Below are 16,830 nucleotides of genomic sequence, written 5' to 3' on the forward strand. Positions count from 1 at the left end.
GAACTCCCTGTCCAATGAGGTAGTTGAGGCTTCCTCATTGGATGTTTTTAAAGCTACGATTGATAACTTTTGGATCAGTAAAGGAGTGAAGGGTTGTGGTGAGAAGGTGGTTATGTGGTTTTGAGTCCACAAAATGATCAGGCATGATCTTACTGAATGGCTGAATGGGCTTGAAGTGTCAGATGGCTTACTGCTGCTCTTGGTTCTTGTGTTCTTATGTTCTTATGATGAGATTTAAATTTGGGCCCCCAGAACATGTCTTGAATCTCTGGATTCCCAGTCCAGTAAAATACCACGACACATACTCTTACTGTGCAGATAGAACAGGCTTTGGAATGGAGGGAGGGTAAGGGAAATGTTTTTTGTTCTTCTTTAGTTCTGTGGTGACAATTGATTTCTGAAAGTCTTTTTCAATGTCCTCTCTTTTGATAAGAACCCTCTTCCTCTGAGTGTGTTTGTCTGAGTCCTTGCTGGGAACTTTGCAAAAATAGTGCCTCACAGCTGGCCTTATACAGATGAAAACTTAAACTAGCTTGGGATAATTAGTTTTGATCTGAAGATTCTGGGCAGCTAGCAATAAAAGAGACTGGAAACAAACTGCAGCTTCAACAGAAAACGACAGTGTCAAGAGACTGTAAAGGTCTTTAAAAAGCCTCCCACCTGATTCCAAAGCTCATAGTCAATCTATAAATCAATTTAACCTCCTGACACAAATGGCGTCAATGCCAACTTTGTGACCCACTAAAAGTTTGTGTCTTTGCGAAATTACCTCCATCAAGAGATCTGACTTTTGAATCCATCAGAAACACAATTCAAAAGTGAAAAGGACTTCTGCTTACTGGACCCACACTGACTGATCTCCTGTCAGGAGCTAAATACGGGAACTGTTAATTATTCAGTTGGTAAACATTTTTTTGACATCTTTAATCGCACCTTTCTTTAGTTTGTAGTGTGTGAATGATGTGTCATTAGAGATTTTGGTAGGTGAGTGAATAAATAATATTCTGAATTGTTAAACCCATGAAGAGTCTACTGCTAGAATTTAAAGCTGGTCACACAAGAAAGGTGCTTCAAAACATACATCTACCTTACTCAAAACCCACACTAATTGTGAACAATAAGGTAGTTGGAGCAGTCAGTTTATTTCTCTACCCTTGATGGAAATAATTTTACCAGGCTTATTTTGATCCTGCAGTATCATTACAGGTAGTCTCCAATTTGCAAACATCAACTTAGAAATGCTTGTATATTCAAATGAGATCCTGTAGTACTTCAGTAATTTTTTTATTTCTTAATTTTAAAGATCCATATAAATTTGTGCTTGTATATCAAAATGATAATTTGTATATTGTTCCATATTTTATTGTGGTCTGCTTGTGTGCAAATCAACTTACAAATGTACCCAAGAATAGAATCCATTCATAACCCATGCCTGCCAAAATAACTGGATTCCCAGTGTGAGGTGAGAGTAACTTCACAGCCACATTTGATCAGATGTGATATCAAGAATTCCAAGCAAAACTGGAGTCAATAAGAATCGGGGCAAACTCAACTGATTGGAGTTATACCTGAGATAAGGGAAGATGATTGTGGTTGTTAGAGGTAAGTCATCTTAGTTTCAGGATATCACTGTGGGAGTTCCTCAGAGTAGTGTCTAGGATATTCACTGAGGACTGTACAGCACTCACCATTTGCACCTCCTCAGATACGAGAAGCAATGAATGTTGAGCAGGCTGGAAGAACAAAACCTCATCTCCCACTTGGTGGCCTTACAGCCTCCAGGCCTCAAAAATCAAGTTTAACAATTTGAGAGCATGGACCATATCCTTCCATATCTACTACTCAACCCTAGGTCCTGTCATGACATAAATTGCTTTCAGTACAGCCAACCCAGTTTCACTATCTTGCAGCCCTCATTTTCATTGATCTAACTTCTTCTCTAGCTTACGATCAACATTCCCTTTGTCTGACCACCTTTATTTTTCTCTCTCTGTGGGCGCTCTTTCCATATAATGCGATGGATGTGATTGCATGAGAGAGGATGCAGTTGGAGTGTTTCTGCTATGAAAACAGAGTAGATAGGCTGTGACAAACAAAAACACAACTGCCGGAGAAACTCAGCAGTAACTGAGGAGAGAAAAGGGTGTTAATGTTTTGAGTCCAATGACCTGATAGCAAAAGAGAAAGGTATGCTGATCACATTGGGGTAAAGAAGTGTGCAAAGTGAATGAGCAAATGAGGGTCTGAAGGAATGAATGAGTGTACTGTATCATTAGTATAATGCTATGATCAGAACTACAGTGTACTCCAGCTGTCACAGAGGTTTCATAGAGTCATAGAGATGTACAGCATGAAAACAGACCCTTCGTTCCAACCCGTTCATGCTGACCAGATGTTCCAACTCAATCTAGTCCCACCTGCCAGTACTCGGCCCATGGTGCCAATGTAGGTGCACCTTTTCTCCGCTACATCAATGACTGTATCGGTGCTACCACGTGCTCCCACGAGGAGGTTGAACAGTTCATCCACTTTACTAACACCTTCCACCCCGACCTCAAATTTACCTGGACCGTTTCAGACTCCTCCCTCCATTTCCTAGACCCCTCCATTTCTATCTCGGACAACCGACTCAACACGGACGTTTACTATAAACCGACCGATTCCCACAGCTACCTAGATTACACCTCCTCCCACCCTGCCCCCTGTAAAAATGCCATCCCATATTCCAAATTCCTTTGCCTCCGCCTCATCTGCTCCCAGGAGGACCAATTCCAATACCGAACAACCCAGATGGCCTCCTCCCTCAAAGACCGTAATTTCCCCCCAGACGTGATTGACGATGCTCTCCACTGCATCTCCTCCACTCCCCGCTCCTCCGCCCTTGAACCCCGCCCCTCCAATCGCCACCAGGACAGGACCCCACTGGTCCTCACCTACCACCCCACCAACCTCCAGATACATCATATCATCCTTCATCATTTCCGCCACCTCCAAACAGACCCCACCACCAAGGATATATTTCCCTCCCATCCCCTATATGCGTTCCGGAAAGACCACTCCTTCTGCGACTCCCTCGTCAGGTCCACACCCCCCACCAACCCAACCTCCACTCCCGGCACCTTCACCTGCAACCGCAAGAAATGCAAAACTTGCACCCACACCTCCCCCCTCACTTCCCTTCAAGGCCCCAAGGGATCCTTCCATATCCGTCACAAATTCACCTGCACCTCCACACACATCATTTACTGCATCCGCTGAACCCGATTGTGGCCTCCTCTACATTGGGGAGACAGGCCGCCTACTTATGGAACGTTTCAGAGAACACCTCTGGGACACCTGCACCAACCAACCCAACCGCCCTGTGGCTAAACACTTCAACTCCCCCTCCCACTCCACCAAGGACATGCAGGTCCTTGGCCTCCTCCATCGCCAGACCATGGCAACACGATGCTTGGAGGAAGAGCCTTCCGCCTAGGAACCCTCCAACCGCAAGGGATGAATGTAGATTTCTCCAGCTTCCTCATTTCCCCTCCCCTCACCTTATCTCAGTCCCAACCCTCTGACTCAACACAGCCTTCTTGACCTGCAATCTTCTTCCCGACCTCTCCGCCCTCACCCCCTCTCCGGCCTATCACCCTCACCTTAACCTCCTTCCACCTATCGCATTCCCAACACCCCTGCCCCAAGTCCCTCCTCCCTACCTTTTATCTTAGCCTGCTTGGCACACCCTCCTCATTCCTGAAGAAGGGCTTATGCCTGAAATGTCGATTCTCCTGCTCCTTGGATGCTGCCTGACCTGCTGCGCTTTTCCAGCAACACGTTTTTCAGCATTAAAGTGTACAAGTCCTGCTCAGATTTGCTTTTCCAAAATGCAGCACCTTGCACTTATCTAAATTAAAGTCCATCTGCCACTGCTCAGCCCATAGGCCCATTTGATCAAGATCCTGTTGTAACCTTCTTCACTGTCCACTGCACCTCCAATTTTGGTGTCATCTGCAAATGTATTGACTATACCTCTTCTGCTTACATCCAAAATCATTTGTATAAATGACGAAAAGTAGTGGACCCAGCACCGAACCTTGTCGGACACCACTGGACACCTGCCTCCAATCTGAAAAGCAACTCTGCACCACCACCCTCTGTCTTCTACCTTCGAGCCAATTCTGTATCCAGATGGCTAGTTCTCCCTGTATTCTGAGATCTAACCTTGCTAACCAGTCATGAGTTCGGAGTACAGTAGGGGGGGTGCAAGTATGCATCCTTGTGGGGGACAAGTGTTGAGGATTATCATGAAGGAGGTGCTATTGTTTACCTCCACTGATTGCAGTCTGTGGGTCAGGAAGTCAAAGATTACAGTGTTGAAGGCAGAATTGTAGTTAACAAGTAGAAGCCTGACATGGGTGTCCTTATTATCCATATGTTACAGGGATGAGTATGGGGATGGAAAATGGCATCTCCTGTGAATCTGTTGCACTGGTAGGCAAATTGCAAGGGATTGAAGCAGCCTGGAAAGCTGGAGTTGATATGAGCCATGAATAACCTCCTGCAGCATTTCATAATTATGGAGGTCAAAGTCATCGGGCTGTTGTCATTGAGGCACATTGCATGTATTTTCTTTGGTACCAGGATGATGGTGGTCTTCTTCATTTTGGTGGGGATTTCAGATTGCAGCCAAGAGAGGTTAAAGATGTCAGCAAATAGTCCTGCCAGCTGGTGTACACAGGATCTGAGTGCATGGTTAAGGACTCCATTTCGGCCAGTCGCTTTCCATGGGTTTATGCTCAAGAAGACCCATCTGATTCCTGCTGTGACGATTGAGGGAGCAGGTGTGTCTGGGCCATTGAGGCAGGTGACTCTTTCACTGACCTTCTGCTCGAACTAAATGTAAATAGCCTTGAGTGCATCAGGGAGGAATATATTTTTGTCTGCTATTTTGTTCTGCTTCATTTTAGAACTTAGTGCAGCACGGTACAGGCCCTTCAGCACTCGATGTTGTGCTGACCTTTTATCCTATTCTAAGATTAGACTAACCTACATACCCTTCATTGTACTACCTTCCATGTACCTATTCAAGAGTCGCTTAAGTGTCCCTAATGTATCTGACTCTACTGCCTCTGTTGGCAGTACATTCCACACACCCACTACACTCTGTAAAGAACCTACCTCCGACATCTCTGGCACGGTGGCTCAGTGATTAGCACTGCTGCCTCAGCGCCAGGGACCCGGATTCAATTCCCACCTCAGGCAACTGTCTGCATGGAGTTTGCACATTCTCCCTGTGTCTGCGTGGGTTTCCTCCAGGTACTCTGGTTTCCTCCCACAATCCAAAAATGTGCGGTCAGGTGAATTGGCCATGCTAAATTGCTCATAGTGTTAGGTGTCTTAGTCAGGGGTAAATATATGCGACTGGGTCTGGGTGGGTTACTCTTCAGAGGGTCGTTGTGGACTTGTTGGGCTGTAGGGCCTGTTCCACACTGTAGGGAATCTAATCTAATCTCCTTTAAATCTTCTTCCAATTACCTTAAAATTATACCCCCTCATGATAGACATTTCCACCATGGGAAGAAGTCTCTGGCTATCCACTCTGTCTATGCCTCCCATCATTTTGTACACCTCTATGAAGTCACCTCGCATCCTTCTTCTCTCCAATGAGAAAAGCCCTAGTTTTCTCGACCTTTCTTAATCAGACATGCCCTCCAGTCCATGCAGCATCCTGGTAAATCTCCTCTGCACCCTCTCTGAAGCTTACACATCTTTCCTATAATGAGACGACCAGAACTGAACACAATATTCCAAGTGTGGTCTAACCAGGGCTCTATAGAGCTGCACCATAATCTCGAGGCTCTTAAACTCAATCCCCCTGCTCATGAAAGCCAACACACCATATGCCTTCTTAACAACCCTGTCAACTTGGTTGGCAACTTTGAGGGATCTATTGACATGATCCCCAAGATCCATCTGTTCCTCCACACTGACAAGGACCCTGTATTCTGCACTTAAATTCAGCCTTCCAAAGTGAATGACTTCACACTTTCCAGGTTGAACTCCACCTGCCACTTATCTGCATTCTGTCAATATCCCGTTGCAACCTGCAACAGCACTCCACACTATTCACAATTCCACCAACCTTCGTGTCATTGGCAAACTTACTAACCCACCCTTCCACTTCCTCATCTAAGTTATTTATAAAAATCACAAAGATTAGCCCATTGTGTGCGTAGATCTTGCCTCAGTCAATGGGTCTTCCTGTGGTCAGGTTGGGACTCTAACTTAGCCTCTTGGCATCTCCACTGGCCTTAGGAAGGACATAAATGGACTTCCTATAAAGGTTCTGTTCATCTACCTTGAACTTTTACCGCATGCCTGGTCTTCAGTAAGCAATAAATTCCTGGTGCATCCATGGTTTCTGATTGGGGACTTCCAAATTGTGTTCTTTGTTATGTATCCCTCTACTCACTTGCTAATGAAGTCCATGACAGTGGTGGTACATTAGTCTAGGTTGGCCGCTGAATTCTTGAATATAGACCAGTTCACTGATTCCATGCAGTTCTGCAGAAGCTCTTCCACTGTAGATCAGCACTGCACTACTTTCTGTACTGGGTACTCATGTTTCAACTTCTGCTTGTAAGTTGGGCAGAGGAACACAGTATTGTGATCTGACTTTTTAAAGTGTGGATGGAGAGTGGAGTGGTCGCCATCTGGGTTGTTGCTGGATTTTGCCACTGATAGCAACAAAGGGATACCTCAACAATTTAAATTACCCTAAGGTATTGTAACAGTGTTGATTGCAAGGTTTGTGAAGGTTTGTAGCTCAACTTGAGGTTTAGGGTGTAGGTTTGCTCACTGAGCTGTAGGTTTGATATCCAGGTGTTTCATTACCTGGCGAGGTAACATCATCAGTGGTTACCTCCAAGTGAAGCGAAGCTGTTGTCTCCTGCTTTCTATTTGTATCTTTCTCCTGGATGGGGTTCCTGGGGTTTGTGGTGATGTCATTTCCTGTTCATTTTCTGAGGGGTTGATAGATGGCATCTAGATCTATGTGTTTGTTTATGGCATTGTGGTTGGAATGCCAGGCCTCTAGGAATTCTCTGGCATGTCTTTGCTTAGCCTGTCCCAGGATAGATGTGTTGTCCCAGTCGAAATGGTGGGTTTTTTTCATCCGTGTATAGGGCTAAATGACACTACCCTCTCTCCCTCGTAGCCCTACACACGGATGAAAAAAATCACCATTACGACTGGGACAACGCATCTATCCTGGGACAGGCTAAGCAAAAACATGCCAGAGAATTCCTAGAGGCCTGGCACTCCAACCACAACGCCATAAACAAACACATAGATCTAGATGCCATCTATCAACCCCTCAGAAAATGAACAGGAAATGATATCACCACAAACCCCAGGAACCCCATCCAGGAGAAAGATATAAATAGAAAGCAGGAGACAACAGCTTCGCTTCACTTGGAGGTCACCACTGATGATGTTACCTAGCCAGGTAATGAAACACCTGGATATCAAACCTACAGCTCCGTGAGCAAACCTACACCCTAACAGTGTTGAGGCTGGTTGATCATTTGCCAAATTGCAATAGATTGTGAATGATCCTGACAAAGCCAGTTTAGCAGTTCAGAGACTGTTCTGAATTAACTGGAAGAGGGAACATATTTCCTAAGGTATTCTTTCTGCAACGTGGCAGATGATAGATCAGCAAGAGGCTGGAATGGTACACTATAGCCTCAAAGATCTGCTATAACTCTTGTTTTAGATTGGCTGCTGCCTGAGAGGAACTGCTTAGGAGATAGAGAGGACTGAAGATCAGAGTCGATAAAGTGTGGCGCAGCAGATCAGGCAGCATCTGAGGACCAAGAGAGTTAACATTTTAGGAATAATCCTTATTCAGGGATTCCTGCAGAAGGGTTATTCCCGAAACATCGACTCTCTTGCTCCCGAGATGCTACTAGAGGAGCTGGCACCTGATCACTGGGCACATACAGTAGCAAAAGATATTACATTCATACTTGATGTTCCTCAAGTGAAGGCATCAGAAAGAGCATAATGAAACAGATTCATTCCTGCAGTCAGGAAAATCCATTTAAATGCACAGGCACAGAAGGTTGTCAGTTTTTTAAATCTCAAGAGGTCTCAGATGAGAATAGAAAGGATGGTACTTTGCAGTTATGCATAACCTTTCGTCAGATCCCATTCTGGTAGAGGTACTGTGCCTTTGGAAGAATCAAATGGTGAATGAATGCAGTGAATATTCATTAGAACAATCATTGTCTGCCCCTTGAGTCAAGAATGACTTCTTTGTAGAGTGACAGGTTTTTGGCATCGGTTTTCATGTGAGTGAATAGGCCTGGTCTCAACTTGGAGCTTTGGGCACATGATGCTGGAAGTCCCTTAGTGTGTCAAATTCAGAAAGCAGGATTTAGTTCCTTTCCTTTCGTCACTGCTCTGCCTCCATTATCAAGATGTTGTGACTCAAAGCGTGATGATGCTTGATGAATAAACTGTCTCCATTTTTAACAACTGGTAGGAAGCTCCTCACAGTTATTAATGACAGTGCTTCCACACTTCAGAATGTCTTTATTAAATTTTATTTGTATTTCTCTGGAAGGCTGGCCATTTCAGAATTGTGGAAACAGCACCAAGTGGGAGAGGTTATATTCAAACATTCAGACAGTGTCCAGTCCACCACAGTTGATTTTCCAGGAATTTTGCCTATATGTTTGTGTTGGTGGCCTCAGAAAAGTCACAAATATTTGTTTGGCAATCCTCACTTTGCATCCAAAGGGTGCAGTAAAGGCAATGCTGTTGAAATTTTGTTAGTGCTGGTCATAAGTACACAATCCTGGTCTCACTGGAGCAAAGGTATGATGACAAAAGCTGTTCTGTATACTAAGACTTTAACCTTGCAGAGGCTTTTCATGTCAACATTTGTGTTTTGCCTCGACTGTTCCAAATCTAATCTGGACACCATAGACATAGACAATCTAAGATTTTGTGAATAATGCGATGTCACTGCCCACTCTACAAGAGATTTGCAAGCAATTCTAGATCTCTTTAATTCAGCATTTCGTATGCTTGGCCTGTCGTGAGTGTTGCCAAACTCCAAATCATATCAACCCTCACCTAATCACTCAATATTGAGGGAGATTAATTCTGATTGAGGTACTTTAAAATATGGAAATTATTTGACAACCTACGCATGCACAAAATATGCTCTCTGGTGGAAGAATTAGAATTAGTCATTCAAGAGTAAAATCAGAATGTACTTTTATCCCTCAAAAGGTAAAGGTAATCTGGAATTCTGTACTGTCCAAGGATCAATTAGAACTTTCAAGTTTGAGACGGACAGATTTTTTTTGTCAGGTGAGCGTAACAAAAGTTATGGAATGAAGAGAGGAGACTTAAAAATGAAGTATAAATCTAATGCCTATGCTGACCAACGAATACCAAACTACACTAATGCTATTTACCTGCTGAGGTCTGGCTCATCTAAACGTTTCTTAAATGTTATGAGTGTACCTGTCTCTACCACCCTCTAACCAGTGTATTGCAAATCTCTACCCGCCTCTAAATCACTTATTCCTCGCTGTAAACCTTGAGAACCTTTTTCCCATGACAGATGTGTCCAAGATTTATCCTATGTATGCTGCCCATCATTTTGTACACTGCATTCAGATTGTCCTTCTGCTCCTTTGTTTCTGCTAAAACATCTAATACCTCCTCCTTATGAATCTTAACATTCTTCTAAACCTTGGGCTCTAATGTTTAGGTTCATTCATTCCTTAACCTGATTTGATCATTGATGAAATTGCAAACTTTTGTACTTTATTCACTCACTGGATGTTGGTATTTCTGGTTGGGCAAGCATTTAGAACCTATTTCTAATTATCCTTGAGATGTAATGGTGAACTGTCTTCTTGAATTTCTGAAGTTCATCTGGTCTAGAGACAGAAGTGTGTCAGTTACAGGCAACAAGTACATCTAAGTGGGAATGAATTTCCATACACAGGTTTCCCCCACTTTTTGAACATTGGCTTTACGCCACTCTACCTTAATGGAAGACCTCCATTACTACCTGTTTTCACGAATCTGAAGAACATTTTCGCTTTTATGAAAAGCAGCAAACTTTTTCCCATATAACATAATGGGCGGCACGGTGGCACAGTGGTTAGCACTGCTGACACACAGCACCAGAGACCTGGGTTCAATTCCAGCCTCAGGCGACTGGCTATGTGGAGTTTGCACATTAGAACATAGAACATAGAAGAATACAGCGCAGTACAGGCCCTTCGGCCCTCGATGTTGCGCCGATCAAAGCCCACCTAACCTACACTAACCCACTATCCTCCATATACCTATCCAATGCCCGCTTAAATACCCATAAAGAGGGAGAGTCCACTACTGCTACTGGCAGGGCATTCCATGAGCTTACGACTCGCTGAGTGAAGAACCTACCCCTAACATCAGTCCTATATCTACCCCCCCTTAATTTAAAGCTATGCCCCCTTGTAATAGCTGACTCCATACGTGGAAAAAGGTTCTCACTGTCAACCCTATCTAACCCCCTAATCATCTTGTACACCTCTATCAAATCACCCCTAAACCTTCTTTTCTCCAATGAAAACAACCCCAAGTGCCTCAGCCTTTCCTCATAGGATCTTCCTACCATACCAGGCAACATCCTGGTAAACTTCCTCTGCACCCGTTCCAGTGCCTCCACATCCTTCCTATAGTATGGCGACCAAAACTGCACACAATATTCCAGATGCGGCCGCACCAGAGTCTTATACAACTGAAGCATGGCATCAGGACTCCGGAACTCAATTCCTCTACCAATAAAAGCCAGTACGCCATATGCCTTCTTCACTGCACTATTTACCTGGGTGGCAACTTTCAGAGATCTGTGTACATGGACACCAAGATCCCTCTGCTCTTCCACACTACCAAGTATCCGACCATTAGCCCAGTAATCCATCTTTTTGTTACTCTTACCAAAGTGAATCACTTCACACTTAGCTACATTGAACTCCATTTGCCACCTTTCGGCCCAGCTCTGCAGCTTCTCTATATCCCGCTGTAACCTGCCATATCCTTCCTCACTGTCTACAACTCCTCCGACTTTCGTATCATCCGCAAACTTGCTCACCCAACCTTCTAACCCTTCCTCCAGGTCATTTATAAAAATGACGAACAGCAATGGTCCCAAAACAGATCCTTGCGGAACACCGCTAGTGACGGCACTCCAAGATGAACCTTTGCCATCAACTACTACCCTCTGTCTTCTTCCAGAGAGCCAATTCCTAATCCAAACCTCCAACTCACCCTCAATGCCATATCTCTGTATTTTCTGCAGTAGCCTACCATGGGGGACCTTATCAAACGCCTTACTAAAATCCATATATACCACATCTACCGCTTTCCCCTCATCTACCTCCTTAGTCACCTTCTCAAAGAATTCAATAAGGTTTGTGAGGCACGACCTGCCCTTCACAAAACCATGCTGACTATCCTTGATCACATCATTCTTATCCAGATGTGCATAAATCCTATCCCTTACAATTCTCTCTAAGACTTTGCCCACAACAGAAGTGAGACTCACTGGCCTATAGTTACTAGGATTATCCCTACTCCCCTTCTTGAACAAGGGAACCACGTTTGCTAGCCTCCAGTCCTCTGGCACTACTCCTGTCGACAAAGAGGACACAAAAATCAAGGCCAATGGCTCTGCAATCTCCTCCCTTGCTTCCCAGAGAATCCTAGGATAAATGCCATCAGGCCCAGGGGACTTATCTATTTTCACCCTTGCCAGAATTTCCAACACCTCTTCTCTACATATCTCAAAGCCATCCATTCTACTTATTCGTACCTCAGTATTCATATCGACAACAATGTCCTGTTCCTGAGTGAATACTGACGAAAAGTATTCATTCAGCGCCTCCCCAATCTCTTCAGCCTCCACACGCAACTTCCCATTACTATCCTTGATTGGACCTATTCCTTCCCTAGTCATTCTTTTATTCCTAACATACTTATAGAAAGCCTTAGGGTTTTCCCTAATCCTACCAACTAAGGACCTCTCATGTCCCCTCCTTGCTGCTCTTAGCTCTCTCTTCAGGTCCTTCCGGGCTACCTTATAACTCTCAATCGCCCCTATTGAACCTTCACGCCTCATCTTTACAAAGGCCGCCCTCTTCCATTTAACAAGGGATTCCAACTCCTTATTAAACCACGGCTCCCTCACATGACCCGTTCCTCCCTGCCTGATAGGTACGTACTTATCAAGGACACTCAATAGTTGCTCCTTGAACAAGTTCCACATATCAATTACGCTCTTGCCTTGGAATCTACGTTTCCAATCCACACATCCTAAGTCATGCCTCAACGCATCATAATTTCCCTGCCCCCAGCTTTAACTCTTGCCCTGTAGTACACACTTATCCCTCTCCATCACTAGAGTAAAAATCACCGAATTGTGGTCACTGTCCCCAAAGTGCTCACCTACCTCTAGTTCTAATACCTGGCCTGGTTCGTTACCCAGAACCAAATCCAGTATGGCCTCACCTCTTGTTGGCTTATCTACATATTGTGTCAGGAAACTCTCCTGCACACATTGCACAAACACTGACCCATCTAACGAACTTGAGCTATAGCTTTCCCAATCAATATCAGGAAAGTTAAAGTCTCCCATAACAATCACCCTATTACTGTCACTCTTCTCCTGAATCATCTTCGCAATCCTTTCTTCAACGATTCTAGGACTATTAGGAGGCCTGTAAAAGACTCCTAACAGGGTGACCTCACCTCTCCTATTCCTAACCTCAACCCAAACTACCTCAGATGGCAAATCTTCGTCCATCTTCCTTTCCACCGCTGTAATACTATCTTTGACAAGCAAAGCCACACCCCCCCCCTCTTTTACCCCCACCTCTGACCCTACTAAAACATTTAAACCCTGGAACTGCAACAGCCAATCCTGTCCCTGATCTAGCCACGTCTCCGTAATAGCCACAACATCGAAGTCCCAGGTACCAACCCACGCTGCGAGTTCACCTACCTTATTTCGTATACTTCTGGCATTAAAGTATACACACTTCAAGCCACTCTTCTGTTTACAGGCACCCTCCTTTAAGATTGATGCCATATTCCTAACCTCCCTACACTCCAGGTCCTGCACCCTAAAGCTACAGTCTGGGTTCCCATGCCCCTGCAGAGTTAGCTAATCTAATAATGCTTAACTGCTTGACACAATTCTGGCTTCCGAAAGGTTTCAAAGGAACATTCTACTTTTGGAAAGTGGGGGATACCTGTACATAAAAATCAAAATCCCTAGACACGGCTAGAATCCATAACCATGGCTGATGTCACCATGTTCTGGGATTGAAATCAAGTCGTGTTGCCTGAAGGTTCGGGCTGCTTCAGTATCTGAGGAGTTATGAATAGATCTGAGCAACCATCACATCTGACTGAATGTTGGAGGGAATGTCATTGATGAGAAAGCTGAAGATGGTTGGATTGAGGATATTACTACACTTGTCCAACAAGCGCAGTCTAGTAGGGAAAAGAATTTGAGATTGATACCACATTTTAGGTGAAAATGTGCTTTCTGATTTCACTCTTACATAGTCTTATTCAAAATTATCAAAAGTAGTGCAGATGCTAGAAATCAGAAATAAAAACCGGAAGTTCTGAAGAAGGGTAATTCAACCTGAAATGTTAACTCTGATTTCTCTCTAAAAATGCTGAGCTTTTCCAGCAATTTTAGTTTTTTGTTTATTCAAGATTATGTTGCCTATTCTCGCTTTTCTACTAAAGGAAATAATTTATCAGTATACATCCTTTTTCATCCTTTTGTTATTGTTTACTGTAGACTAGAACACCCTCTCAACTTTGTACACTCAAAGGAATATGAGAGAAATGTATGCAACCTATTCTCAGAGTTTGCCTCTTTAGGTCTGTAATCATTCTGCGCAATTTGCAGATTACCTGCTCCAAAGACAGTACATCATTCCTTACATTCCTTGCTGAAAACTGAGCACAATGTGCCATATGGAATATCTGATTAAGATACTTTACAACTGAAGCATACTGTTCTTCCCACACACATCACAATATTCCAAACACCTTGAAATGAAGGTCAACTTTCCATTAGCCTTTTGATTATGTTTTGCCCTATGCACTAATGTCTTTCTCCCTTTGCATATCTTGACCCTCTAGTTTCTTTGCTGCTCCACAATTCCCAGATCTCTCACCACTAAGAAATGTTCCAATTTTGCTTTCTCACTCCAAAGTAGATTATGTCACACTTTGTCATTTTGTGGAGGTGCTGGTGTTGGACTGAGGTGAACAAAGTCAGAAGTCACAACACTAGGTTCATTTAGTCCATATAATCCAACAGGTTCATTTGAAATCACAAGCTTTCGAAGTGCTGCTCTCCTTCGTCGGGTGAACTCCCGAAAGTTCTGGTAATTATGCCGGGCAAATGTATTTAAGGGTATTTTGCCATAAATCTTGTTATCTAAGAACAGTGCATTTTTAAAAGATATTGATATTATATGCCTTCTATAACTAAACATTGAATAGGCCCAAGACAAGCTGCAGGTAAAGAAAGATAAATGGCTGTGAACTGCCTTAAGCGACCCTTATCCATTGTCTAAGCCTGGTAAAGCAAATATTACAAAATGCCAACAGGGGTCATTTGGGCAAACACCACAAGCCCAGGTTTAACACAAAGCTGTGCAGGCTGACAATTTGGCTTTCAGAACCTCTAATGCAACTGCACAGCCTGTTGAGGAGGTTTACATTACCTAGCAATAGGCTCAAGGAAATACTATGCTCCCCAAGCATAGCATGGTAGGTTATGGCAGTTCTGAAGGCCTGTAAAAGATTTAATATTATTCAAAAGAATTGAGAGTGAGATCTTAGCACCAAATAGGTGAGTGCAGAATAATGTTGCTGATGTTCATATCCAGTGACAACGCTTTGTCCATTCAGTCATATTGGGAGAAAGTGAGGACTGCAGATGTTGAAGATTAGAGTTGAAAGGCGTGGTGCTGGAAAAGCACAGCAGGTCAGATAGTATCTGAGGAGCAGGAGAGTTGACGTTTCGGGCATTAGTCATTCCTGATAAAAGAGCTTATGCCTGAAACATCCACTCTTCTGTTCCTCGGATGCTGCCTGACCTGCTGTGCTTTTCCAGCACTCAGTCATACTGCCTACTTTCACCTTCCCTAAAGGGAAAGTCACATGGTATTTTCATTGAAGAGCTATGATATGACCCAATAATTGCACTGTTTAGAGGACCAGCAGTTTGGATTTTGTTACAGCAGATCTGTTTCAAAAGTGGACTCTAGCACTTTATAGAGGAGGAAGTTTGAAGCTGCACCTTCAAAGGAAAGCATTTATTTTATTTGGTGGAATTGAATCTCCTCTTTAGAGGTGAGTTTGATGACAAGGAGCATTTCATCAGGTAGGAGCATGGCAGTATTGGACATCAATGCCTTCCTGCCCTGCTCTGAGGAAATCCAGGGTGGGAAGGCGTTTGGATATCCTTTTTGCCCTGCTGCCAATTGTTGACCACTTAAAGGCCTTGTTGTAAATGAGTGGTTTTCCTCTAACACACTGGAGTAGGCAGGTCCTATAGTTTCTTAAAATTAAAGAGGATGGTGGCAGCAACTTTCATCATGAGCATCAGCTTTTTAAAGCCTCATCTGCCCATGTTGGAATTTGGATATTTTTAGAGTCTTAGGGGACCCAGCATCAGCAACAGGGGCTGGTTGCTGGGAGCCACACCACCCCCATGTCCTTGATATCTTCTTCTCTTGCCCTGCTACCCCATCCCTGTGAATCAAGTGCCACAATCAGCAGTAATACTGTGGTGGCGTGGATGCTTCAGCAATCTTAGATCTCTGTGTGTGTTACCAGCCGATATCACTGTTTTCCCAGTGGAACCATTGAACAGTGCCTCTCTGTCAGCCTCTAACAAGCCAACAGCTCCTGGTGGGGTGGGGAGAGATCTCTGTACATGGAGCTGTGGAAGGCTCCTTCACTTGCGAAGTACTTAATCTGGTGGGCTTTCCCTGCAGGTGGCAATGCAGGAAGGCTAGATAATAGTAGGAAGTGAGGCAACATGCAAAATGTAAACCAAGGAATCTGAAAACCAAAGTAAGGTTTTGGAACAGTCTTTCCATCTTTAAGGATACAACTCTGACAGGTATAATCATCAGTTGGTGTTAGGACATCTGGTACAAATGACCAAACTGATATTATGTCAGAGGTACCAATTAAGAAAACAAGCACGAAAATCATTTGCTTTCATGTCAAGACTGAGCTAACCTAGAGCTATGTTAAGTTTAGGGTAACCTTAACATAGTAACATCACCCTGAAAAGGTTCATCAGACATGTTGAGTTCTGCAACTAAATTTATGATTGATGTTCCTGGAATATTTTTCTTTATTCATTATTTTTAATTATAGCAATAAGAATTTATATAATGCTTTTGGCAGCATCAGGATATTCTAAAGCCCTCAACAGCCAGTGAAGTGCTTGCTTATTACAAATGTAATGTAAAATATTAGTAGCCAGACTGAGCACAGCAAACCCCCAGAAACAGCATTGCAATAAGTGAGCAGAAAATCTATTCTAGTTAATTTTGTTTTTGGTGTGTTTTGAGGGATACATATTGGTCACGACAGTAGGAAGGACTTCCACGTGAGCTTTTATGTCCACCCAGGCGAAGGTATTTAATGACTACTGCAGTGGTCACCAAATGGAGATCCACCACAGCCACATCCAGGAGTTTTGTTAGGACTTAATCCTAATGAGGC

General features: G+C 43.7%; 1 protein-coding gene across 1 annotated transcript in view; it reads left to right on the top strand.

The window, feature by feature from the left end:
• The window catches only part of LOC140487258 (uncharacterized), a 190,306-nt gene that overhangs the window by 3,993 nt on the left and 169,483 nt on the right, over nt 1-16,830 (top strand). The window contains exon 2 of the mRNA XM_072586884.1: nt 4,627-4,849. Coding sequence (XP_072442985.1) covers nt 4,627-4,849 — 223 coding nt within the window. The remainder of the gene's footprint in view (nt 1-4,626; nt 4,850-16,830) is intronic.

This window comes from Chiloscyllium punctatum, chromosome 16, assembly GCF_047496795.1.
Source record: "Chiloscyllium punctatum isolate Juve2018m chromosome 16, sChiPun1.3, whole genome shotgun sequence".
NCBI lineage: Eukaryota > Metazoa > Chordata > Chondrichthyes > Orectolobiformes > Hemiscylliidae > Chiloscyllium > Chiloscyllium punctatum.